The following is a 27,218-nucleotide window of genomic DNA, read 5'->3' on the forward strand; positions in this document are numbered from 1 at the left end:
TAGTTGACATTGTCCTGGCTAGGACTTTCAGTATGTTGAATACAAGTGGCAAGAATGAGCATCCTTGTGTTGTTCCTGATCTCATAGGAAAGGTTTTCAGCTTTCTACCACTGAATAGCGTTAGCTGTGGGCTTGTCATAGATGGCCTTTATTATGTTAAGGTATATTTCTTCTATACACAATTTGTTCAAAGTTTTTATCATGAAAGGATGTTGAATTTTGTCAAATGCTTTTGGTTCACCTATTGAGATGATCATATGATTTTTATCCTTCATTTTAATAATGTGGTGTAACACACTTTTTTGTAGATGTTGAACTATCCTTGTATTCCTGGAATAAATCCCACTTGATCATGGTGTATGATACTTTTAATGTAATGTTAAATTTGGCTTGCTAATATTTTGTCAAGGATTTTCATATCTATGTTCATTAGGAATATCGGCCTGTAACTTTCTGTTTTTGTAGTGCCTTTGGCTTTGGTATCAGAGTAATACTGGCCTCATAAAGTTAGTTTGAAAGTATTTCTTCTTCTCCTTCTATATTTGGAAGAGTTTAAGGAGTGGCATTAATTCTTCTTTAAATATTTGGTAAAATTCACCAGTGAAACCATCTGGGCCCACGCTTTTTTTGTGTTGGAAGGTTTTTTTTTAAAAAAAAAAATAAAATAAAAGGATTTTATTGGGACGGGGAACAGTGTGTAGTTCCAGGACTTTTTTTTTTTTTTTCCAAGTCAAGTTGTTGTCCTTTCAATCTTAGTTGTGGAGGGCGCAGCTCAGCTCCAGGTCCAGTTGCCATTGCTAGTTACAGGGGGTGCAGCCCATCATCCCTTACGGGAGTCAAACCGGCAACCTTGTGGTTGAGATCAGGATGCACTCCAACCAACTGAGCCATCCGGTAGCTCAGCAGCAGCTCAGCTCAAGGTGCCATGTTCAATCTTAGTTGCAGGGGGCGGAGCCCACCATCCCTTGTGGGACTCGTGGAGTTGAATCGGCAACCTTGTGGTTGAGAGCCCACTGGTCCATGTGGGAATCAAACTGGCAGCCTTCGGAGTTAGGAGCACGGAGCTCCAACCGCCTGAGCAACCGGGCCGGCCTGTGTTGGAAGGTTTTGATTACTGATCAACATCCTTACTCGTTATTGGTCTGTTCAGATTTTCTATTACTTCATAATTCAGTCTCAGTAGATTGTGTGTTTCTAGGATTTATCAACTTCTTGGTTGTTCAATTTGTTGGCATATAATTGTTCATAGCAATTTCTTATGATCCTTAGTAATTCTGTATTACCAGTTGCTATGTCTCCTCTTTCATTTCTGATTTTGAGTTTTCCATTTTTCTCAGTTCAGCTAAAGTTTTGTCAATTTTCTGTTTTCAAAAAACCAGCTGTTAGTTTCATTGTTCTTTTCTATTGTCTTTCTAGTTTCTATTTCATTTATTTCTGTTGATCTTTGTTATTTCCTTCCTTCTAATAACCTAGTCTTAATTTGTTATTTTTCTAGTTACTTATGGTATAAAGTTAGGTTATTTAAGAACATTCGTTTTTCTTAATATGGACATTTATCACTATAAATTTCCCTTTTAGATGTGCTTTTGCTGCATCCCATAAATTTTCATATATTGTTTCCATTTTCATTTGTCTCATAATGTTTTTTGTTATTCTTTTGATTTCTTCTTGACCCATTGGTTATTCAGGAACATATGGTTTAATCACCACATATTAGTGAGTTTTCTAGTTTTCCTCTTGTAATTGATTTCTAGTTCATACTTTCATGGTTGGAAAAGATACTTGATATGATTTCAATCATCTTAAATTTATTAAGACTTGTTCTGTGGCCTAACATATGATCTATCCTGGAGAATGTTGTGTGTGCACTTGAGAAGAATGTGTATTCTGCTACTGTTGGATGGAATGTTCTATATACTGTATTTCCCTGAAAATAAGACCTAGCCAGACCATCAGCTCTAAAGTATCTTTTGGGGCAAAAATTAATATAAGACTTGGTATTATATTATATTATATTATATTATATTATATTATATTATATTATATAAGACTGGGTCTTATATTATATTAAAATAAGATCAAGTCTTATATTAATTTTTGCTCTAAAAGACACATTAGAGCTAATGATCCGGCTATGTCTTCTTTTCAGGAAAACACGGTATATCTGTTAGGTCCATATGGTTTAACATGTAGTTTAAGTCCAATTGATTTTCCGTTTGCATGATCTAGCCATTGTTGAAAGTGGGGTATGAAAATCACCTAGCATTATTGTATTGTTGCCCTTTCTCCCCTCCAGATGTATTAATATTTGCTTTATATATTTAGCCAACCCAATGTTGGCTGAATAAATATTTACAATTATTATAGACTCTTGAATAACTGACCCCATTACAGTCATGTGGTGCTTAACAATGGGGATATGGTCTGAGAAATGTGTCATTAGGTGATTTCATCATTGTATAAACATCATAGAGTGTACTTACACAAACCTGGATGGTAAGCCTACTACTATAATTATATGTGCTATACTTTTATACAACTGGCACTGCAGTGGGTTTGTTTAGACCAGCATCACCACAAACACGAGTACTGCATTTTGCTCAGCTATAACAGCTACCATGTCACTAGGTCTAGGTGATAGAAATTTTTAGTTCTGTTATAATCTTATGGGATCATCATCTTATATTTATCTATTATGCAGTCTGTTGCTGACCAAAGCATTGTTATAAACAGCACATAAGTGCTTATTATATAATGACCTTCCTTTTGACAGTAGTTTTTGGCTTACTGTCTATTTTGTCTATTGTAAGTATAGGTACCCCTGCTTTCTTTTTGTATCCATTTTCATGGAATGTTTTTTTCCATCCCTTCACATTCAGTCTATGTGTGTTCTTAAATCTGTGTTCTTAAAGTGAGTCTCTTGTAGGCAGCATATAACTAGGTCTTGTTTTGTTATCCATTCAGCCACTCTGTGTCTTTTGGCTGAAGAATTTAGTCTATTTACACTTAAAATAATTATTGATAGGTATGGAATTACTACTGCCATTTTCTTCATTGTTTTCTGGCTATTTGTATTCCTCCCTTTCTTTCTTTCTTCCTTTGTGATTTAATGATTTTTTTTTTTGTAGTGTTATGCATCAATTCCTTTCTCTTTATTGTTTGTGTACCCACAATGGGTTTTTGCCTTATGGTTACTATGAGGCTTATATAAAATATCTTATATTTATAACAATCTAATGTAAGCTGATAATAATTTAACTTCAAATGCATATAAAAGCTTTACATTTCACATTCCTCCACCCCCCCACACACATTTCATGTTGTGATGTCACAATTCACATCTTTTCATATTATGTATTCACTAACAATCTATTGTAGTTATGGTTATTTTAAATATTTTTCTCTTTAAACCTTTATACTAGAGTTATAAGTGATTTACTCACCACCATTATAATATTAGATTATTCTAATTTAATTACCTTTACCACTGAGTTTTATACTTTCATGCTATTAATTAACATCCTTTCATTTCAGCTTGAAGAACTCCCTTTAACATTTCTTGTGAGGCCAAGCTAGTGGTGATGGACACCTTCAGGTTTTGTTTGTCTATGAAACACTATCTCTCGTTTTGTTCTGCATGACAATTTTGCCGGGCATAAGATTTTTTGATTGGAAGTTCTTTTCTTTCAGTAGTTTGAATATGCCATATCTCTCCCTTCTGTGCTCTAGGGCTTCTGCTGAAAAAAAATCAGCTGACAGTATTATGGGGAGTTCCTTTGTATATAACAAGTTATTTTTATCATGCTGCTTTTAAGATTCTCTCTTTGTCTTTAACTTTCACAATTTAATTATAGTAAGTCTTGGTGTGGATCTCTTTGGATTCATCTTCTTTGGAACCTTTTGGGCTTCTGGCACCTGGATGGCTGTTTCTTTCTCCAGGTTAGGAAGTTTTTAGTCATTATTTTTTTTGAACAAGTTTTCATCCCCCTTCCCTCTGTTTTCCTTTTGGGACCCTATAATGCATATATTAGTCAACATGACAATGTCTCTTAAGTCTCTTAAGCTATCTTCACTCTTTCTTTTTAAATGCTTTTTTCTTTTTGCTCCTCTGGTTCATAAATTCCACTATCCTGTCTTCAAGTTCACTATCCTCACTTCTGCTTGATCTAATCTGCTGCTGAAGCCCACTACTGAAGTTTTCAATACAGTATTGTATTCTTCAGCTCTGTGACTTCTGTTTGGTACTTTTTTTTATTATTTTTTCTATCTTTCTGTTATTATCCCTTTGAAATTCTCACTTTGTTCATGAATTGCTCTCCTGACCTTAGTGAGCATCTTTATGACCTTTACTTTGAACTCTCTGTTAAGTAAATCACTTATTTCTATTTCATTAAGCTTGTTTTTTGGAGATTTATCTTGTTCTTTTGTTTTGAACATATTCCCTTGTTTCTTCATTTTCTTTGACCTCTGTGTTGGTTTCTGCACCTTAGATGAAACAGCCACCTCTCCTAGTCTTGACAGACTAATCACATGTAAGAAATGAACCCTGTGAATCAGCCTGGACTGAGCTCCTTGTTGCCTATCAAAACTGTGATTTTCCAAGCCACCATCTTTGTACTTAGTGACTCCCAGTAGTTGTGGGTGTGTCAAGAACTGTTAGTTCCAAAGGAGAGGATTGCAGTCAGTACCTAGATGTGAACTGATTAAAAGCTGAACCCTCAGGCAGCAGCTGGTAAAGTATGCAGTCAAACCCTTTCCACAAAGAAACTGGGAGATGAGCATTTTTACCTATTTCTGCACTGAGCCTGGGTGTATAGCCACAGGGGATGATCCTGTGCCCATTTAAAAACTGCTTCTTGTGGAATCTAAAGAACAAAATAAATAAACAAACAGAACAGAAACTCACTCATAGATACAAAGAACATTTTGATGGTTGCCAAATAGGAGGGAGGTTGAAGGGGTGGGTGAAAAATGGGAAGGGATTAAAAAGTACAAATTGGTTGTTACAAAGTAGTCATGGGGATGTAGGGTATATCACAAGGAATATAGTCAATAATATTGTAATAACTATATATGGTTTCAGATGGATACTAGATTTATTGGTGTGATAGATGGGAGGAGTTTGGGGGACAGGGTGAAAAAGGTGAAGGGATTAAGAAGTACAAATTGGTAGTTACAAAATAGTAAAGCCTACGGAATATAGTCAATAATATGGTAATAGCTATGTACAGTGCAGGTGGGTGGGTACTAGACTAGTCAGGGGTTCATTTCTTAAATTATACAAATGTCTAACCTCTATTCTGAACACCTGAAATTAATACAAAATAATATTGAATGTTAACTGTAATTGAAAAATTTAAAAGGGGGGGGAGGTGAAGGGGAATAAGAGGTTCAAATTTCCAGGTATAAAACAAATGAGTTATGGGGTTGTAATGTACAGCATGGGGAATATAGTCAATAATATTGTGATAACATAGTACGGTGTCAGATGGTTGCTGGACTTACGATGATCACTTTTTTAGGTATATAAATGTTGAACAACTATGGCGTACACCTGAAACTGATATAATGCTGTATGTTAGTTATATTTTAAATAAAAATCTTTGAAAAAACTTAGCTTCTTTGTTTACTACAGTAATATGAGACCTGTGAATGCAAGCTCCATTAGCTATCAGCGCTAGCTTATTTGGGGGCCTGACCCTTGGGTGGCAGCTATAAAAGCTGGGAAGCTAGATATGTATACAAGCTCTTTCCAGAAAGATACTGGCAACTTGGTTTTCTTTTTGGTGCAAGTTGGAAGAAGAATGCAGAAGTGCCCACTAGCACTTTTGACTTTTGGACTCTTAGAAGAATCACCGCCAGCAACCAGGTGCATGCTAATTAGAAGCTGGAGCCTCAGGTACCAGCTTCTAAAGTATGCAGTCAAACCCCTTCTAGGGAAAGACTGGGAGATGCGTGTTTTTGCCTGTACTCTGTGCTAGCCCTGGGAGTGGGGTGGGGGAGACAGGCGGAAACAGCTGTAACAAGTGTTCCTGTGACTGTTAACAACTGCTTTTTTGTTTTCTCTAGCCCCGTGGCACTCATGAATACAGGTCCCGTTAGCTTTCACAGACAGGTGATTTAGGTGCCTATCTCTCAATTGGCAGCCTTAAAATTTGGAGCGCTAGATGTATGGTCCAAACCCTTTGCTTCTCAGGGAGAAGCTGGGAGTCGGGGGTTCTCTCCCAATTGTATGGTGCTATGCCAGGGGTGGGATTGATGGCAAGAGTGTGTCTCAGCATTTCCTACCCATTTTGATGTGGGTATTTTCTCGGTCGCCCAATGAGTAGGAGTCCCTCAGCTAGTTTTTGGATTTTCTCTCAGAGGAAATTCCTCCATGTGTAACTGTACATTCTGTGCATCCATAGGAGGAGGGAAATTCAGGAGCCTCCTATGTTGCCATCTTGGCCCAGAGTCCCAGTCATTATTTTAAAATTAAATTTATTGGGATAACATTGGTTATTAATATTATATAAATTTCAGGTATACAAGTTTATAATACAACATCTGTATACTCTATTATGTGTGTGCTCACCACCCAGAGTCTAGTCTCCTTCCATCACCATATATTTGACCACCTTTACCCTCCTCATCCTTCCCCTACCCTCCTTCTCCTCTGCTAACCACCATTCTATTATCTGTATCTGTGAGTTTAGGTATTTTTGTTTTGTTTTGTTTGTCCGTTTGTTGCTTTTCATTTTATATCTCACGTGAGTGAAATCATATGGTTCTTGTCTGACTTATTTCACTTGGCATAATAATCTCAAGATCCATCCATATTGTCACCAATAGCAATATTTCATCTTTTTTATGGCTAAGTAGTATTCCAATGTATATATGTCCTACTCCTCTTTCTTCTTCCTCTTCCTCTTCCTCTTCTTCTTCCTCACATATCTTCTTTATTCAACCATCCATCAAAGAATACTTAGGTTGTTTCCATGTCTTTGGTATTGTAAATAATGCTGCAATGAACATAGGGCACATATATCTTTACAAATAAGTGTTTTCAAATTTGGGGGGTGGGATAAAGCTTCTGCACAGCAAAAGAAACCATCAACAAAACAAAAAGGCAACCACTGAGTGAGAGAAGATATCTGTAAACGACACCCCTGATAAGGGGTTAATGTCCAAAATATGTAAAGAGTTCAACTCAATAACAACAACAAAAACCCAAACAATCCAATTTAAAAATAGGCAGAAGACCTGAATAGACATTTTTCCAAGGAAGACATATAAATGGACAATAGATACATGAAAAGATGCTCAACATCACTAGTTATAAGGGAAATGCAAATCAAATCCATAATGAGCTACTACTTCACAGCTGTTAGAATGCTAGTATCAATAAGACAAGAAATAACTAGTGTTGGAGAGGATGTGGAGAAAAGGGAACCCTCATGCATTGCTGGTTGGGATGTAAATTGATCCACAGTAATTTTTTAAATGGAAAAATTCAGTGCTGTTTCTTATACATTTGGTGAGGATATAAAGCAATCTAATAACACCTGACTGATGTCCTAGAATCCCACATTGGGAAATCGAGCCTGAGAAAATAATCTTAACTAACTATCTTAAGTATGGAAAAAAAGTGTCAGGCACAGAGATCTTTATCTCCGCGGTGATAATAAAGAATTAGAAACAACAACAGACCCAGAATTAGGCCTGGTTAAATAAATTATGGTACATATAACTGGCAGAAATAAATGGAAACATCAAAATGTTGACCATGATTAAATATAAGAAACATGTATGACTACCCATTTCTTTTACTTCATTTCATAGAGACAAGTAAAGAGAGGGGAGTAAGTAAGGGAGAAAGAGAGAGAAGGAGAGAGCAAGGAAGAAAAGACGGACAGGGAGCCAGGAAGAAGGATTTAAAGGAAGGGGAGACAGAGAGATAAAAAACAGATACATGAGGAAGCACATTATATCTTCCTTTAAGAAAAAAACACTATACAAACTTTTAATAGAAAATTAGTAGGTGAGTCTTCAATTTAAATTAATAGAAAATTAGTAGGTGAGTCTTCAATTTAAAATGGTACCTTAGAATCAGCTGCTCTTATGATTTTAAAATACTAAAAAATGTCCATGTACTACATGAATTTCATTTATACACATATGAAAGAATACATTTGTTACATAAAAGAGATATAACTGTAAGTATAAATGAAATTTAAAATGAAAGAAGTCATCTGTTTTGTTTAAACCTTTCTAGACTCCACAGTAATACTACAGACTATCACTCCTCTTTGAAATGTCATAAGAGCGTGGTTTTCATACTTCTCAGTAAAATGTCACAAGAATATTTCCATACAGCATTCCAGTGAACAGTAGAAATGAAGCTGCACAGAACTCTATCCAACTTTTACACAGAGGAAAACATTCTTCTAGTTCATTAGCAAATGTGTGCAAAGTCAAAGAAAGCCCCTGTGGATAACAAAAACAAGTTCTGCTACAAGGGACAGCTTTTCCAAACAGAGAAAGGGATCAGAATGGAAAGCATTCAAGAAAATTTAAACAGGTACAGATGATGAATGATGGTCTCTACATTATAGGTAACCTTTGTAGGTACCTATGCATCATACTATATATAACTGGAATAAAACCTTAACTATTTCAAAACCAGTGTTCTGCAACCCTCAGACTGCCGGATCTCACAGCTCTGGAACTAGAAGTGGCCAGAAAAAGGAAAAAAACTCTAAATACATCTTTGATGATAATGCAAAAACATCTAGAAATGACCAAAATTGTCTGAAATTAGCCAGTAATTCTAAGAGTACATATATTGTAACTGATTAGATATTAAACCTGAAGAAGCACTGGTGTTAGCTGGCAAATTCAAAAAAGGTCAGCTCTGACATGAAATACTCAATGATTATTTGCTGAATGAATGATATTTATGGAAGTATCAATTGGAATCAAATAAGATAAAAATAGGGAAGAAAGAAGTGATGAAGAGTAGTCATATCGATTAGAAGTAACTACTAATAAAGAGCATCTTTCACAGATTGATAACAGAAGTGAGAAAAGGCAAATGAGACAGTAAAAGAGGGGAAAGAAAACCACCCACTTTAAAATTGTTGCCATTGACTTGTATACAGAATATATAAAGAATTCAAAATTCAACAATGAAATAAGAAGGTAAAAGATCTGAAATGACATTTAACAAAATAAGAGATATGGTGGCAAACAACGGAAAAGATGTTCAACATCATTAGTCATTAGGGGAAAGAAAATTAAAACCACAATGAGATACCACTAACACCTACTAGAAGGGCTAAAATTAAAAACCAAAGACAAAACAAACAAAAATATCTGACACTACCCAACAATCCTATGCCTAGGTATTTATCCAAGTGAAATGAAAACCTACATTCACACCAAAAGAACAAAACAAAACAAAACACAACATGTAAATGGTTACAGATTTTATTTATAACTGTTAAAAACTAAAAATTCCCCCAATATCCTTCAGTTAGGGAATGGATCAATGATGTCATACATCCATGCAATGGAATACAGCTCAACAATAAAGAGGAACAAACTCCTGATACATGACCACAGCATGGATGAGCAGCAAATGCATTATGCTAAGTGAACGTGGATAGACTCAAAAGGCTACATTCTGTATGGTTCCATTTACACATTTGCAAAGGCAAAAACACAGCGGCAGAAGATAGATCACTGGTCGCCAGAGGCTGGGGGCGGGTGCAGAAGCTGGCTACAAAGGGGCATGGGAGAATTTTGGGGGTGATGGAATTATTCCACATCACAGAACTGTGCACTAAAAAGAGAGAGTGTCACTGTTTGTAAATTACACCTTAATTTTTAAAAATGAAACACAACTGTAGGCACTGAAGTCCTGAACTGCTCTGTTCGGCTCCTGTGTGTGTTGGCTTCAGGGAGGAGATCATGAGAGTGAGGTGGGCAGGGCAAATGTTTGTGCTGAATTTCAGCAGCAGAACTAATTAGGCAGAACAGTCTGAGAGTTGCAAAGGCGGTGTTCACTGCGTAGATTAGCAAGGACTCTTTTGCAGGGGACTAAAATTCAAAATAAACTAATTTACAGATACTGGGAAAGTTTCAGAGAACATAGGACAGCTCAGAATTTGTTGCTCTAAAAATTTTTAAACTTTAATTTACATATCACATGAATTCCATCAGGGAGCTCCCTACCTTCACCCCCATCTCTCTGCCTATTTTCTTCATTCTTTTCTCTGTGTTCTCTGTAGACTGGCTTCTCTATTTCTTTAGTCTACATGGTAGGGAACCTGGCCACTGATGGAGAAACTGTATCTAATATCTTTAGCTTCTGGTTAGAGATTGGATTCTGTCTCAGTTCCAGTTCCCGAATCCTGCAAATACTCTGGCCCTACTTTGGTCTGATGTCCACTGCTGGGCCAATCAGCCGTGTGTTGGGCAGGGTGTCATGCTGCACAAAATGGTTGTTCCCACTGTAACCACGTGAGAGGGAAGGAAGGAGCATTTCCCAGAAAGCACAAGGACTAGGCAGACAAAGTATTTTGTACACTATACATGGCATGAACAGTCTTTATCCGTATGGCAGGTTACCTTCCTTAAAAAGTATGGTAAGGTCAAATTACAATGGTCATTGTCTTATTTTTTACAGGGGAAATGCAAACAATGAACAGGTTATGCTTCTGATTAAGGACCTGAAGCCAAATACCATTCTTAATCACCCATAAATCATGTATCTTTATAGGTATAAATGCTTCTAAAGTTTATATTCATTAGTGTCAAGAAAACAATAGGGTAACAATAATATAAAATTCCATTTAATATTATATAGTACTTCCCTCATCCAAAATAGTAAATTCTTTAACTTAATCTATGTAATGACAGGTGCAAAATACATAAACAACCAAACAGAATTAAGACCAAATAGAATCAATGTCCTACACACAGTAAGCATTTCAAATTGTTAAATGCATGAAATGCACTCAAGTCTTAAGACTTTATGATTTCTCAGTTTTAGAGGAATAAAGCCAAAAGTTAAGGACCACTTTAATCAGTGTCAGAGAACAGAAAAGGATTTTCAGGGCATGGAAATTTTCAAACACTTAGGACCATAAAATGGCTTATTAAGAAGCTGATTCTGGAATGCTGAACCTGATTTTTAAAAATGTAGCAAAAAATAATCACTACAGATTAAATTAGCACAGTAGTAAGTTTTCTGCTTCTTTGAGCTGCTTTCTAATTCAGCCTGAACAGTGGACGGCATCCACCCTAGTTTTGCAAGGCACACCTGCCTTTAAAATGAATGCATCAACTCTTACATGCAACACATTTTCATCCTTTGATCTTTTCTCACTTTGTTTTTCAAAACATCAAAGAGTTTAAAGCTGTGTCTTGAATAGTGTCCAAACCTCAAAAATACAGCTCTGAGTTTGATCCTGAGCCCACAAAATCAGAAGCCTTGCAATCTCAGCCACAACTTATTTTTCTCTTAAACCTTGCTAAAAATATGCTGAAGTGTTTCTTTTATCTAAGCAATTTTAAGGCTTAGATAAAAATTTATGGCAATAAAGTAATGAGATTTTCTTTTTAAACAATTTTAACCAAAGGTGTACCTCTTAACTAGCTCTTAGTCATATGATAGCAGTGCTTTCTCCGCACTTTCCTCACCTCAGTGGACCGCTTTCCTCTTGATACCTGACAGAAAAATAGGTTTGTCACACAGATTCCCCAATCTAAGCCAGCAGCCACCCAATCTAAGCCAGCACCTTGGGCCACCATCACTGCTGTCAGCTGGGAGCTCACATCTCCTAGCTCCTCTCACCCTATTCCTTGTCTTGCTACAACTAGTTAGTTTCTCAACATTGTTTATACCGAGTGTAGAAAACCCCCCCCTTCTCCTTCACTCAACATATACTGTTAGCACAGAGGTCTTTTATTAAAGGTTTAAATGTAACAAAGGGTGGCACAGTGCAGAAACAGTGTTACATATTATAATTATTACATATTATTATATAATCAATATATATTAAATATTATAATATAATTATTAAATAATATAAAATATTATTAAAAACATTATTATTCCTCAGCACTCCTGATCATCTTTTTCCTTAAGCCCCTTCCTCTGTCATGGATCTAGAGCCTTCTCTCTCCTTCAATCCAAACCCTTCTCCTATCTCTCTTCTATTTCCTACTCCTATCAAACTTAACCCAAGAGAGGGCAGTTCTCAAATTTCTGTTACTTTACTCTAAAGGGAATCTAAACTCTTTTCTTTCAATCTTTTCCTTCCAAACTGCCTAGAGAACTCACCTTTCACAACTAACAGAAAGCCCACCTAGGTGTCTTCTAAACTAAAGTTCACTTTTTTGTCTGTAAGGAATGCAACATTCTTTTAGGTTTTCTAACAAAAGCTACAGCCCATTTCTAAAGCAATAAATTTTTCTTCCTGTTATAAAAACATACCAGAAAATTTATAATCAAATGACTGTTGTTCTTTTCAAAGAAGGCCCAGGAGAGGTTATTCATTTACTGAAATGACTTTATCATTACTCGAATTACCTCCCACACACTTTACTAAGAAAAGTGGCTTACTGTTGTACCTCAGGAAATCTTCTTTTGGTCCAAGGACCTCTGGTTCTATCTCTCATTCTCATTCCTACATCCATTCATTCAACCAACCAAAGGACATAACATAACACTAGATATGGGAAATACATCCTAGTGCGTAATCCAGAAGGGGCCGTACCGGTGCTACCTATGAACCAAGAGATGAGGGCAGTGGGGTTGTGTGTGATTAGACTGAGCTTGGAGTTGGGAGGAATTTTATCAAGCTGTCACTAGCTTATATGGAAACGTTAGGATTGAGAAGGGAAGTTGCTGCCTGTGGGATCAGCATCAGCCCCCACGCCTCCAGTCCAGAGACACACGGCACATTCCTGCAGGCAGGCTAATACTGCTAGTAATGCAGTAATGCTGCCCTTTCCTGAAAATACGATACATGTGTAGTCAGTGTTATGCTTAATACTGAACTGTCCTACATCTTAACTGCTTTTCATTCATTTATTCAACCAAGAAGTATTTATAAGTATTTATTTTCTATGGACTTGAGGAGAACAGCTTCGTCTACTGAAAATCGCATTCATTTATAACTATGTTCTAGGCATCGTGTTACAACTAAATGAACAAAGTCAACAACTGTCTGGTTAATTGTACCTAAATAAAGCTGAGGGGAAAAAAGAACTCTCTGCTATTATCACAATAACATATCTTCATAAGAATAGTTTTGATTCATCAGTAAAAAATTATTATCTATAGTACATTGTTAAGGAGCGGGGGCAAGTATATAATGCATTTTATAAAGAAAATGTAAAGTAACCTACAAAAGTAATCTATTTTACTCTCTTCATTTGAAGAGTTAATCTTTAACTACATGGAAAATTCAAATATTCAGAAAGATAGTTCTTTTCCCCCAAGGATTCCAGAAAAAAAAAGTATATTCCACTAGATAATACAGAAGTCAATTTTCAGACAACTGAATCTCTTAATCCCAAAATAATTTTTAAGCAAATGTCCCCTCTAAATTTATTTATTTACAGTATACCATGTAAAATAAGGAAAATTTGCATGTTTATTGTTCCTCTTTTGTTATCTAATCCAATGCTGAACAAGGTTGGGAGATACCCAAAGTATTTCTTTGGTGTGTGCCTGTTTCCCCAGTTACTGGACAGCACTTTGAGCCTATGTTACTCTTTGGCTGCTCAAGTCTTCCCTAGGTCACTGCACTCAGCCTGACAACATCTCTTCCCTGACTCGGTCTTCAAAACATAACCATCCTTGATCATATTCCTTCTGGCATCCAACTGCAAATTGGGCTAATTTCATAAACTAACTCAAGCTAACATTAATTAGTGATGATAATAGCTTCATACATTGCTGCTTTCAGGGAAATGTGAAGAAAATAGATGTATAAAAATATAATACTATAATCCAAGAGCACGGGTCTTTTTCCCATTTATGGTAACCAACCAACGAACTCTCAAAGTAACATAACAAACAAAGCAAACAAACATCAAGGGTTATAACAAAAAAAACTGGCTTACATTTAACTTCAGTTTAAAAAAGAGAAGAAATGAGAATATACTACTTTACATTTGTATATAATGTTATTTCATAACATATATGTATATATGTTTTATTTACTTTAATATTTAAAAAAATGCTGTAAGTTCATATTATTCCTACTTTACAGATGAGAAAATTTAGTCTCAAAGAGGTTATGCTACTACCAAATGGCAGATCAGGGACTCTAAACAATTCTAATTCTAAGTCAAGTATATTTTCGCTGTGCACAGCACCTATAAATGTTCACAATGTCTCATTTTAAACTAAATAAAAGAAACATGAAAGTATATAAACACAATGATGAAACTACACTTAAATTCAACATATGGCCACTTTAAAAAGAAAATGGGGAGTAAGATAGGAGGGAGAGTGAGCAAGTCTGGCAAAAGGAAAAAGCAGGAAAAGAGATTGGGCAGAAAATGTCAAAGAGAGAAATAGATACGAGAGGGAAATCAAAAAAGACAGATGTGTCTGTCTGAAAGGAAGGATGAGTTGAAGTCTGGGCCGGGTGGGTTCCTGAGTCTGTTCTGCTTCCAGCCAACACAGCTGGCTTCACGTTTCCAGAGGAGTCTTTCTCTTCATTCCTCGTCCTGCATCCTGCCTGCGGCCTGCGTCATGTCCTAGTCAGTCAAACATCTTCCCCAATCTAAACAGTCCAGAGAGCCTGGGGCTAGTATTTCCACAGATCCCAAGAGCCCTGATGTTATCTTGGTCAAATCACTGTAATTAGTTTTCTTTTCACTTCCTCAGTGACAAAACTAAAAGCAATTTACTTCAGAAATCTCCATTGTCTTCTATCTCTGAGGATTAGTGGAGACCCAAGCACTTACCTGATAGTATCAAAAGTCTGACAGTGGTAACAAAACAACAAGCAAATCAAGATTCCTACTGTTGAAATAGTCAGTACCCAAACCTGACTTACTGTGTTTTTTTTTTTTAACTAAAAAATCACTGTTCTAAGTTACATATATAATAGATAAGAAAATGCCTATACATATTCACCACTTAGGTATCTAGGTTTTGGTTTTATTTAGTTTAATTGAATATTTAAGTAAATTAGGTATAACTTTTGAAAATGAGATAAATATCCTAGCATTAAATATCCTAGCCAGTAATAACATAGCATTACTAGCATTTAATAAGCTTCTTAAATCATTGATATAATATTTTAATACGTAAAATATTTTATAATATTTTAATAAAAGAACAGGTTTGGGAGACACTGAGGTTGCATCCCAGCTTAGGCTCTTAGTAACTGAATGATTTTTGGACAAATTACTTAATATCTTCGAACTTTAGGTTCTTTATCTATAAAATGGGGCTAATAATATAATACTAATCACAAAGGTTGTTTTGAGAATTAAATGAGATAAGGACTTAAAACTGTTCAACATGTAGCAACCACTCAACAAATATCATCTATTATCTATTATTATTATTAGCCACTAACCTTCTACCTAGCTGCACCAAACTTCATTACTGTATATCCTTTTGCTTTATTAAGAAAAAGTTAAAGTTCCCAGACAAAAAAATTAAATTTCATCACCACTAAACCAATATTACAAGAAATGCTAAAGGGACTTCTTTAAGAAGAAAAGATAAAAAACATGAATAAGAAAATACAGGAAAGAAAAAAAATTCTGTGACAAAGGCAAACACATGATAAAAGCAGTGTATCAATCAACTACAACAATAAATTAAGGGGACACAAAAATACACATACACACAAAAGAAGTAAAAAATAATGACAAAAACATAAACATGGAGGGGGTGATTTTAGAATGTGTTCAAACTTAAACAACCAACTTTAAATAGACTGCTATAAGTATACTGTGGTATATAGGAAACACATGGTAACCACAAACCAAAAATCTACAAGAGATAAACAAGAAATAAAGAGAAAGGAATCTAAACACAGTACTGTAAAATCCTAAACACACAAGAAAAGAGAGCAAGGGAATAAGAAAGGAACAGAGAAGAACTACAAAAACAGTCAGAAAACAATAACTACCTACTTTTATACACCAATGGCAATAATTACCTATCAATAATTACTTTAAATGTAAATAGACTAAATGCTCCAATCAAAAGCGTAGCTGAATGGATTGAAAAAAACAAAAAAACAAGACTCATACAGATGTTGCATACAAGAGACCACTTCACATAGAAGGACATAAACAAACTGAAAGTAACGGGATAGAAAAAGATATTTCATGCAAATAGAAATGAATAAAAAAGCTGGGGAAGCAATACTTATACCAGACAAAATAGACTTTAAAACAAGGGTTCTATCAAGAGACAATGAAAGGCATTTCATAATGACAGAGGAATCAATCCAACAAGAGGATATAACCCTTGTGAACAACTACGCACCCAACGTAGGAGCACCTAAATATATAAAGCAAATACTGATGGACCTAAAGGGAGAAATTGACACTAATACAGTCACAGTAGGGACTTTAACACCCCATTGACACCAATGGATAGATCGTCCAGACAGAAAATCAACCAGGAAACAGTGGTCTCAAATGAGAGGCTACAAAAAAAAAACAAACAAACAAAAACACAGTAGAGCAGATGGACTTAATTGATATTGTTATGACATTTCAACCCAAAACAGCAGAATTACATTTTTCTCAAGTGCACATAGGACATTTTCCAGAATAGAACATATATTAGGCCACAAAACAAGTCTCAATAAATTTAAGAAGACTGAAATCATAGCAAGTATCTTCTCTGATCACAATGGTATAAAACTAGAAATCAATTACAAAAAAAAACCCTGAAAACCACACAAACACATGGAGGCCAACTAACATGCTACTAAAAACTGAATGGGTTAATAATGAGATCGAGGAAGAAATGAAAAGATACCTTGAGACAAATGAAAATGAAAACACAATGACCCCAAATCTATGGGACACTGCCAAAGCAGTTCTAAGAGGAAAATTTATGGCAATACAGTTCTATTTCAAGAAACAAGAAAAATCTCAATAAGCAATGTCACTAAAACTAAAGGAACTAGAAAAGAAGAACAAACATAGTCCAAAATGAATAGAAGGAAGGAAATAATAAAGATCAGAATGGAAATAAATGAAATAGAGTCTAAAAAAAAGATTAAAGTGTTTTTAGAAGTTTTAGAAAACTGTGTTTTTAAATAATAAACAGTAATACAAAATTAAAGTCAAATATTGATAGTCATATATATTTAAAATTGAAAAGCAGAGATATAATACTTTTACAGTTTACCTCAAAGTCTATCAGCTGGAGGTCAGCAATCAGTGTCACCAGCAGGCCACTATTGTAGAGTTCTTGTGCGAGCTGTGCCACAGCCTCCGTTGGGGGTTCCTTGTCATTTGTACCACACAGAATTTCTTTCATCGCTTGCAGTGATTTCGACACTTCTTCTGAAGCCTAGTGACCAAAAAGTATGCTAAGATTTAAGAGAATAAAAATTTTCAGGCTATAAACAAACAAACAAATAAACAAACACCACTTCTTAGGCCCTGTTTATGATCAAAGAACATTGTACAGTTATAAACAAAAAACATTTAGTAGGCACTCCTGTTTTATTTTAAAAAGCTACTAGAATTTATTTATATATATAAAAAAAATCTCTAGTATTTCTACTTAGTCAACATAATTGAAATAATCTTCCCTTAAACCATACTCAATCAACTTTGCTAGTAATTAATTCTAAATTTAACTCTTGAAAATTAAATTGACTCCACTTTAAAGACTTATCAGTAGCTACTAGTTTTTATTTAAAGCATTTGCTAAGGTTTTTCAATAAAACCCTATTCTTCTGATTTTTAATGGACTAGGTATAAAATCATAAGGTCAAAACCCGTAAACTTTCTTTGTCAATCTACTTTTCCCTCACATATAGTCATTACCTTTTTTGCTATCTATGAAACTTAAAAAAACAAAACCAAACAAACAAAAAAACCCCCACCTCACTACATTTAAAGAATAACAGGAAAATCCACAGCAGTAGAAAGTAGACTAGTGATAGGACCTTGGCAGGGGAGAATGAGGAATGACTGCTGACAGGTACAGGGTTTCTTTTTGGGGTGATGAAAATGTTCTGGAATTTGATAGTGGTGACGGTTGCACAACTTCATGAGTACACTAAAAGTGTACCAATTCGTACACTTTAAAATGGTGGATTATATGGTATGTGAATTATATCTCTATAAAAAATTTTTTTAATTAACACTGGTGAGGAGAGGAGAACAAGCCAATTAGCTTAATGATTTGATTTGTTGACTATTTTAAAAGAAATATACCATAGTTTTATTTTAAGTAGAGTACTCTAATCATTATAATTGTAGAAGGGAATAAGAATAAAGCAAAATAATTAAAAATAATTCATAGTTGTGGACACTTCTCAAAAAATAATTTCCAGATACATTTTATGATCTGAGAAGCAAACCTTAATTTATTAAGGGTTGGAAGTTTAACTTACCCACAGAAGAGTACTTTAAGCATATATATGGAGAGAGTCAAAAATAATTATAAAGCAAACACCTGTGTGGCCATAACACAGGACAAGAAATAGAAAGAACATTTTTAGCATACCAGAAGTTACCTGAATGACCCTTCTTCAGGCTATAAACAAACAAACAAATAAACAAACACCACTTCTTAGGTCCTGTTTATGATGAAAGAACACTGTACAATTATAAACAAACAAAAAACATTCAGTAGGCACTCCTTTTTTATTTTAAAAAGCTAATTTTAAATTTATTTTAATTTTAATTTTATTTTAAATTTTAATTTTAATTAAATTTTAAATTTTAATTTTAATTAAAATAAAAATTTTATTTTATTTTAAAAAGCTAAAAGTAAATAATTTTATCTTAGATGACAATCATTTATTTACTTTTCTTTGTAGTTTTCTTACCTATGTTTGCATACCAAAACAATATAGTCTAGTTCTGCTGATTTGGAATAATAGCACCTGTACTCTTTTATAATTTGCTTCTTTCACTCAACACTATATTTGTGAGATTCATCCATGCTGCTGCATGTAGGCAGCAGGTCTTCAATTTTCATTGCTTTACAGTATTCCATTGATGGCAGGACATTTGGGTTGTTTCCACTGGGGTTTATTATGAACAATAAAATGCTATGAACATTCTTGTACATGCATCCTGGGCACATGTTCAAGTACATTTCTAGAGTTTATATCTAGCAGTGGAACTGCAGGATTTTAGAATATGCATACCCTCCTATCTAACAGATAACATACTAAATTGGTTTCAAAAAGCCAACAGTGAATGAAAGTTCTTATTGCTTTCCATACTCGTCAACACTTAGTATCATCAGACATTTTTCATTTTTGCCATGGTAGAACATGTGTAATATGAATATAATGTGGGTTTAATTGGTTAGCCTTTTCTTGATTACTAATAACAATAACTCATTAATTTTTTTAAACTTTTTCTCTTTTTTGTCATTCAGACTTAATCTTTGATGAAGGTCATTTCTTTTTTTATTTGGATCCTTATTTGGCTTGTTATTACAAAATACACTAGAATTAAAAATATATTTCATTATTATAAGACATAGGATGAGAAATATATTTCTACATCCTCACAAGAATATAAGATTGCATCATACACTGGGACAGAAATATACTGTGCAGTCAAAGGTATTTATTTTCTAGATTTCTTGAATCTTGCCATAAACTAGTCACTTTAGAGAGAAATCAAATATGTAGCATTCAACATCCCTCCAAGGGAATAACTAAAATACCAAAAAGACCTTCCTATGAGGAAGCTCTGCTTCCTCATATAACATTAAATAATGTTAAAATGAGGTTGCACTGTAGTAGAAACTATCAGTTGATCTTTAAATAAAAACTGTTTACCTTTCTTGCCAGTGTAACATTATATACCAATATAACACCTTAGATTTTTAAGCTATGGAGTCCAGAGGGATTCAAGGTTGGTCAGAGGCTCTAGGTAGTAGTTCAAGACAACAGGCTTAACAATTATCAGCTTCATAAAACCTGAAATCAATTTAAATGTATTTATAGAGACCCTATGTGCCCCATCACAGACATTGGTTTTTGGTCTTGGAATACATATATTTTAATAATAATGTGATTGTTTTAGCTCATACCTTGTCTGTCTTTTTGTCTTGCTTTTCCAAAATGGCTAAGTTGTCTTTCAGAATTTTCACGATTTCTGCTGGGTTTTTGTGTGATTTACTAAACAAAGGCATTTTTTTTCACCTATAGAAATCTCTTCTTCCAATATGGAATGCTAAAAACAAACAAATAGGCAAACAAAAATCATGAATGTAACTCTTAACATGATTAAATTGTTACACTAAAATGTCTTATAAGTTTTCATAACCCCAGTTCAGTAATATGAAACTTTAAAATTGATCAAACTAAAATGAGTTTCATGCCAAATTTAAATGCATACAAAATATTGTTAAAAGTTTACCTAAAAGTTTTTCCTCAAAGTTTAAATTTTTTTCTATACCAAAAATAAAAGGACTGTGCAAGAATGTGAAATGGAGTACTTTTGCAGAACAAGCTGATATTTAAAACTAGGTGTTTTGACTGAAAAAAGTAATGACGATGGTGATGATCGATAAAACATGTAAAACTAAAGTGGCATTAAGATCTACATAAAGCAATATTTAAAAGCATGCTACTCCACAGCAATCACAAAATTGCAATGTAAAATTATTTAGAATCTGTTCTTTGTTTACTTACAATATTCAGCCGACCATACTCACTGATGAAATGAGGACTACCATGATGGAGGATGAGGAGGGTGGGGGAAAGAGTATCAATCCTTGTATCCTTGGGGTTATTTTGTTTTTGTTGTTTTTTTTTGTTTGTTTTTTTTGAGCCACCGGGCCAGCCCCCTCAATCCTTGTTTTGAGAACATCTATTTACATAGTGCAGAGAAAGCCAAATAGGGCTGTCATGGCCCTATTTATACTAAAAATGTAAGTAGTACGGAGAAAATCTTCCAAGTAAAGGCTCCAGTTAGTGGAGGCATATTCATTTACTTTACATTTAGCAGCAAAAATATTTCAAGCATTACAGAAATATGATGCAATAAATCAAAAGGCTCCCATTAACCAATTACCCAGAGATGACAACTATTATGAGTTCGGTATCGATTCCTCCTGAATTTTTTCCACACACATAAAAATAAATATATTTTAAAACAAAAATAGAATAGTACAAAATATAGTATTTTGTAACTTTTCCCCACTTGTTATATCTTGAATATCATTCTATAAGTACACGTTTAAATCTACAATATTTTTATACATATACATCATGTAATTATTATTTGGCAAGTTCTTATTAAATTATTATAATTTATTTTACCAATACCTTATTGATGGACAGTTGGGTTAATTCCATCTCTTCTAATATTTTTGTTATTAATAATGATGCAATTAATCAATGAAGAATATTATACATAAATGTGTATACACAAACATATGCACCAGTTGATAGCAGCACTTGAACCAGATATGAGTCTGTGGCTATGGTTCTCAATTCCTCATCCCCCAAGATTCCTACTTCCTAAATCTGGTTCCCTAGGATTTCTGTTAGATCTATGAGTGACCTTGTATCCTTCCAATAAATTCCTTCAGTATGTCTGTGGTCAAGAATTCCAATGGGATACATATATGTTATGAAGTGGAAATCAAAACTGTTGGTATAAATTTTGATGATAAACAGACTTAAAAACTGTTTCACGTTTTTAGGAGGGATGCTGTTTTCAGTAGGGATGCCTCAACTTCCCAATGTGGGGAGTGTGAAGGGGAACTGGTCCACTTTCAAGGCAAGGATAAGTTGCAAAGCATGTTAAAGGACCCCGGTCAGCCTCTAAAGCTGATTCTGAAAGTTGACAGAACACTCAAAGGTAAAGTATGTGAAGATAAGACTGTGAATCTCACTGGATGGTGTAAGGTACCAAAACCAGAAAGCACTGGAAGAACATTGTGTGTTGTCCCTTTATGAAAAATAACGTTATAAAGATGTATTGGGTTTTTCTTTAATAATCAGGTCTAAACATAAATATAAAGGCAGAGTGTATTTAAAAGTTTATGTAATGTGGAGGTGGGGTGGGTGCTAAAACGATCATTGGATACTTGGGCAGAGCAAGCAATCTGTTGCTTTGTACCTGGGTGAACTTGGGCACAGTGTGTGATCTCTCTAAGGCTCAGGTTCTTATCTGTGAATGAGGACAATGACATCTCCCTTTTAGGGTTGTTGTGAGGGTTAACAGTATGCAGAATACCTTGCACAGGGCCTAGTGTAAGTGAGATACTCTATAAGGTTTAGCTGCTATTATCACAAAACTTCCATGTCCGTTAATGAATTATTTTACTATAGAGAAAGGCATAGTAATTGACATATAATTTTTTCTTAATTAAGTGTCCTAGACACTTCTGGCTCCTTGAATAAATTCCTGTAGTATGTCTGTGGTCAAGAATTCCAATGGGATACATATATGTTATGAATTGGAAATCAAAACCGTTGGTATAAATTTTGATGATAAACAGACTGTGTCACGTTTTTAGGAGGGATGCTGTTTTTTTTTTTTTTAATGTGAATTTCTTTGAATGTTCAATATTCAATGTTCAAATATTTAGCATTAAAAAATTTTTACAGGCTAAATGCATTTGTGTAATTGCTAGTTTTCTCCATGTAGTTTTACTGCACTGAGGAAAAGATAGTCAATTGTAGGAATTTCAACTAAATTCGTACTCCCTGACATTAAAACAGAGTACAAATTACGGCATGGTATCATGTATTATATGACATGTCCATTATCTATTGCTCTGCTTAGTTCTCACCGTAACAAGCTAATTCTAATGTGAATTCTACTAAAATTACAAATGATTTCAGGATATCCATGTTAATATAATAGTCATCAGCATTTCCTGATTCATTATCTCATTTGCCTGATGGTTCGTTCATTTATTCATTCCCTTACTCACTCAATAAACAGTGTGCGTAAGTACTAAGCACAGGCACCTTGCTCATTGGCGCTGATTATTAAGTGGAGAAAGCAAACATTTTAGGAGCAATGGGATAATATAACAGAAGGAATTAACACACAGTATATATAATACCTTTAATTCAGTATTCCTTTTTTTGAATTTATTATTTTCACATTTTAAGTGTACCTATTTACTGTAATAACTATAACATTAGTTTAATAATGTTTTAAAATTTCATAGGATCATTGTTCTTCAATTCTGGGACCAATATTTTGAGGGAAATCAAAACCCATACTCTCACACTATGCAGTTCCAGATCCCCTACGAATTAACGTGAAACCCTACTGCCTGCGCTGTTCTCTTCATACCATGGCCAGCCCCACTCCACGCCCAGACTGAACACCTGCCCCCATAACCTTCAAACTCGGGGTTACCCTTTCTACCATTTGGGCAACAGGGCTGGTCACTGCATGTAAACCCACCCTAATCATTTACCCCACCTATCATTTAAGAAATGCGCCAACTGGCACTCAACACTACCTGCTAAACATGGTACTCAAACCCCCATCTAGTTCTGAGTTGGTAACTGATCATTATTATTCAGAAGTGATCACCCTTATCTGGGTATCATTTGTTCTATCTGTAAATTAAGGTGTGTTTTTTTCTGTTTTTTGTTTTTTAGTTTAACTAACCATGAATTCACTCAGTCATTATCATTTAACACATATTTTTCCATTTCATTCATGAAGGTATCAAGAAAAATTTTGCCAAAGCCCAGATACAGTATACTTATTTGTTAATGCTTATTTTATTTATTATTACATCTCCATGACTTGTTAATTTTATAACTGGAAGTTTGTACCTTTTGACCCCATCCACCCATTTCATCCATTCCCACCCCCTGCTTCTGGCAACCACCAATATGTTCTCTCTATCTATAAACTTGGTGTGTTTTTGTTTTTCAGATTCCACATATAAGTGAGATCATGTGGTATTTGTCTTCGTCTGACTTATTTCACTTAACATAATGCCCTAAAAGTCCCTCCATATTGTTGCAAATGACAAGATTTCATTCTTTTTTACGGCTGAATAGTATTCCATCCTGCACGCACATGTGTGTGTACACATTCATCCATCAATGGACACTTAAGTTGTTTTCATATCTTCACTATTGTAAATATTATGATGCTGCGATGAATATAGATATAGATATAGATATAGATACATATATATATTTGAATTAGTGTTTTCATTTCCTTCAGATAAATACCCAGAAGTGGAATTGCTGATTCTATTCTAAACATAGAATTAGAATTGATAATTCTATTTTTAATTTTTTGAGCAACCTCTATACCATAAGAGGGGGTTCTTCAAGAAAGATGGAACATCATATTTTTAAATTGATAGGCTCTAGGTTATTCATCACTTGTCCATAGTCATTCTGAGTCTTTAACTCCTCGTACCCATTATGGTCAAACCTAAAATGCTTAAGGTAGAGACAAAAGGAATGAAGGAGTCCTAAAAATGTTATCTTCTGGATATAAATTGGTAGTACTGATTTTTACAGAAAAGCTACTTCCGAGTTTTCAGAACATACATTAATTTTCAGCAAAGCAGGAAGCAGTGACAGGAGAAGATACCATGTTTTTCCAACAGACTGACACTGGATGAATACCTCTTGGGCACTGAGAGCTGTGTGGGGGCCTCACACGTCTGCCTGCCTGCCCTTGAGCACTCTTGCTGACAGTGAGCCCTGCAGCACACAAACGTCCGGGACTGACGCCGGCCCTGTTGTACTTTTCCATTTTTAAGAGTGAATAAACAGAATAAACAAAATAAAATGTAGGTTCTATTTAAAGAAATAAAAAGGCAGCACAAGAAAAGAGAGAAATGCCCTATAGACTTGGACAGGAAAGGGTGCTTCCAAAATTAAAATCAATTCTCTGTAGGAGATAGAATAGACGTAATTGAAAAAAGAAAAGGATTTAGACAAAAACAGAGCTGGCCAAGATAAAATATCAAAAACACATACATATTATATACACACATGTACCCCCCATACACACACAATACAGCATGATCATCCAAATCTGCTTAGAGCAGAAATGACCCCATAGAAAATTGACTGAGGACCACAAAAAGGTACAAAATTAGTCAGTCTACATTTATTCATTCAGAAAATATTTACCAAGCATCTGTAATGTGCCAGGCATTGAACTAGGAAATGCAAAATGAAGAAGTCTTAGAGGGCTCATAGACAAAAGTTTTAGTCAGAATGCCAGAAAAGGTCAAAGAAACTAAAATGATGAAGATACCGTGTGTGTGTGTGTGTGTGTGTGTGTGTGTGTGTGTGTGTGTGTAGAGAGAGAGAGAGAGAAAGAGAACAAGAGAGAGATGGATATATTTTATATAACATATGTATTAGTATTATTGAGATAAAGTGTTATCCTATAAAAATAGACATTACAACAACAGGGGGAGGTAAAGAAAGACAACAACAAGAACAAAAGAAACTAAAAAGTGGAGTGGAAGCAACAATCAAAGATGTAACAGCTTAAGTAGAAAAAAGATCTAAACCTGGTCATTTAAAGGATTTTTCTCATTGAGATTAGTGATGAGAACCCTAAATTCAGTGTCCTGTAGTTTTTAAAACAAACATTCCTCTTTCAAAGCTCATTCCTACAGAATGACCTTAACAAAAAAGGGATAAAAATTAAGTTGTCTTTGGACTTCTATAAAACTAAATGCCATGGAGAAAGGCTACAGAGTTCTGAGAGGGAAAGTCTATAACCTGGTAATTAAATGTCTAGCCAACATATTTATATGTTAACACACTGTGTACACTTACTAGAAATTCTACAAAAAGATGAGATAGAATCAAGCCCGCAAGAGTTCAACAATATAAATGCTAAAAATCAGAAATTGTTCTTGAAAGGGAGCCTTGATATTGTTGGCAGGACATGTGGGAGGGTGAGAATCTACAATTATAATTCACTCATGTTGGAAGAAAAATAAATAAGAATTCAACTAAATCAGTTAAAAAGGAAACTGCCCCCAAAATCTCCAAGAAAAGAGGGATGAAAATAATAACAACAGAAGTAGAAACAACTGAATGAGAAAAGTAGAAGAAAAATAAAATCTCTGGTAACTCTTTGGTCTGCATTTCTTTTGGTGATAGACTTGCCTGCTCTACCTCCCACCCCACCCTCCAAAAGGGTGGGAACGTGACCCGGTGGGTGTGGCCGGAGTATTCCTTTCACTGCCCTGACTACAGCAGTTGGCTCAAAAATGGATTGTGAAACAGTCAAAACAATCAAAATGCTTCAACACCACTTTTCCCCTAGGTATTTTAATTTAATTTAGTTTAAATAAAATATTTGGGGCATATAGAAGAAGAAACAGAGGACAATGTAACACATTCCTCTATATTTTCCACCCAGCCTAAAAAACTAAAAGCAACCAAAGCAACCCCCTTGGTACAACTCCCTGTCCTATTCCCCTCTGGCTCATACTGTGCTTATGTATCATTTATCCTTCCTATACATGTTCTCACTCTTTTACTAACATCTAGAGACGATATATGATATTGCTGTGTATGCTTTAACTTTATAGAAATGGTTATCACACCATCAGTTCCTTTTTCCCACCTCAACACTATGTATATTAGATTTATTTGTGTTAAAACATGAAATCTCTAGTTTATTCATTTTAACTGCATCCATTTTAACTGTGTATGATTATATCACAATTTATTTACCAATTCTCTGAGTTCTAATTGTTTTCAGCTGTTTACTATTAGAAGCATGATTGCAATACAGATTCTTTTGCATTTGTACTTGTACATTTGTTATGAGAATTTCTCTAGGGCAGTGGTTTCAACCTTTTATTAGAGTGACTTATAGTATGGAATGTATTTTACACTGTGACCCAGAACAAAATAACATCTAAAAGGATTATACAATTGTTTCATGAAACAATACTTGCTGTCTGGATATTTTCTATTTTATTCTAACCGTTCTATTCTACATTATTAAAAAGAAAAGTGCTGATCTTTATCTATAAAATCGATTTTACTACTTGGTAATGA

At 34.6% G+C, this 27,218-nt stretch overlaps 1 protein-coding gene across 10 annotated transcripts in view; it reads right to left on the minus strand.

Annotated features, from left to right (window-relative positions):
• The window catches only part of CAB39L (calcium binding protein 39 like), a 138,126-nt gene that overhangs the window by 46,883 nt on the left and 64,025 nt on the right, over positions 1 to 27,218 (minus strand). For 7 of the 10 annotated variants that reach the window (XM_019748037.3, XM_074329935.2, XM_019748040.3 and 4 more), the window contains 2 exons: positions 20,270 to 20,412; positions 17,390 to 17,554 (listed from right to left, as the gene is read on the minus strand). In XM_019748037.3, the coding sequence (XP_019603596.1) occupies positions 17,390 to 17,554; positions 20,270 to 20,371 (267 nt within the window). In that variant the 5' untranslated portion in view covers positions 20,372 to 20,412. Of the gene's footprint in view, positions 1 to 17,389; positions 17,574 to 20,269; positions 20,413 to 27,218 lie in introns of those variants that run through there. The other 3 variants (XM_074329940.2, XM_074329939.2, XM_019748041.3) reach the window with 2 other exon arrangements.

This window comes from Rhinolophus sinicus, chromosome 16 (assembly GCF_057876585.1).
Source record: "Rhinolophus sinicus isolate RSI-liver-muscle chromosome 16, RSI-T2T, whole genome shotgun sequence".
NCBI lineage: Eukaryota > Metazoa > Chordata > Mammalia > Chiroptera > Rhinolophidae > Rhinolophus > Rhinolophus sinicus.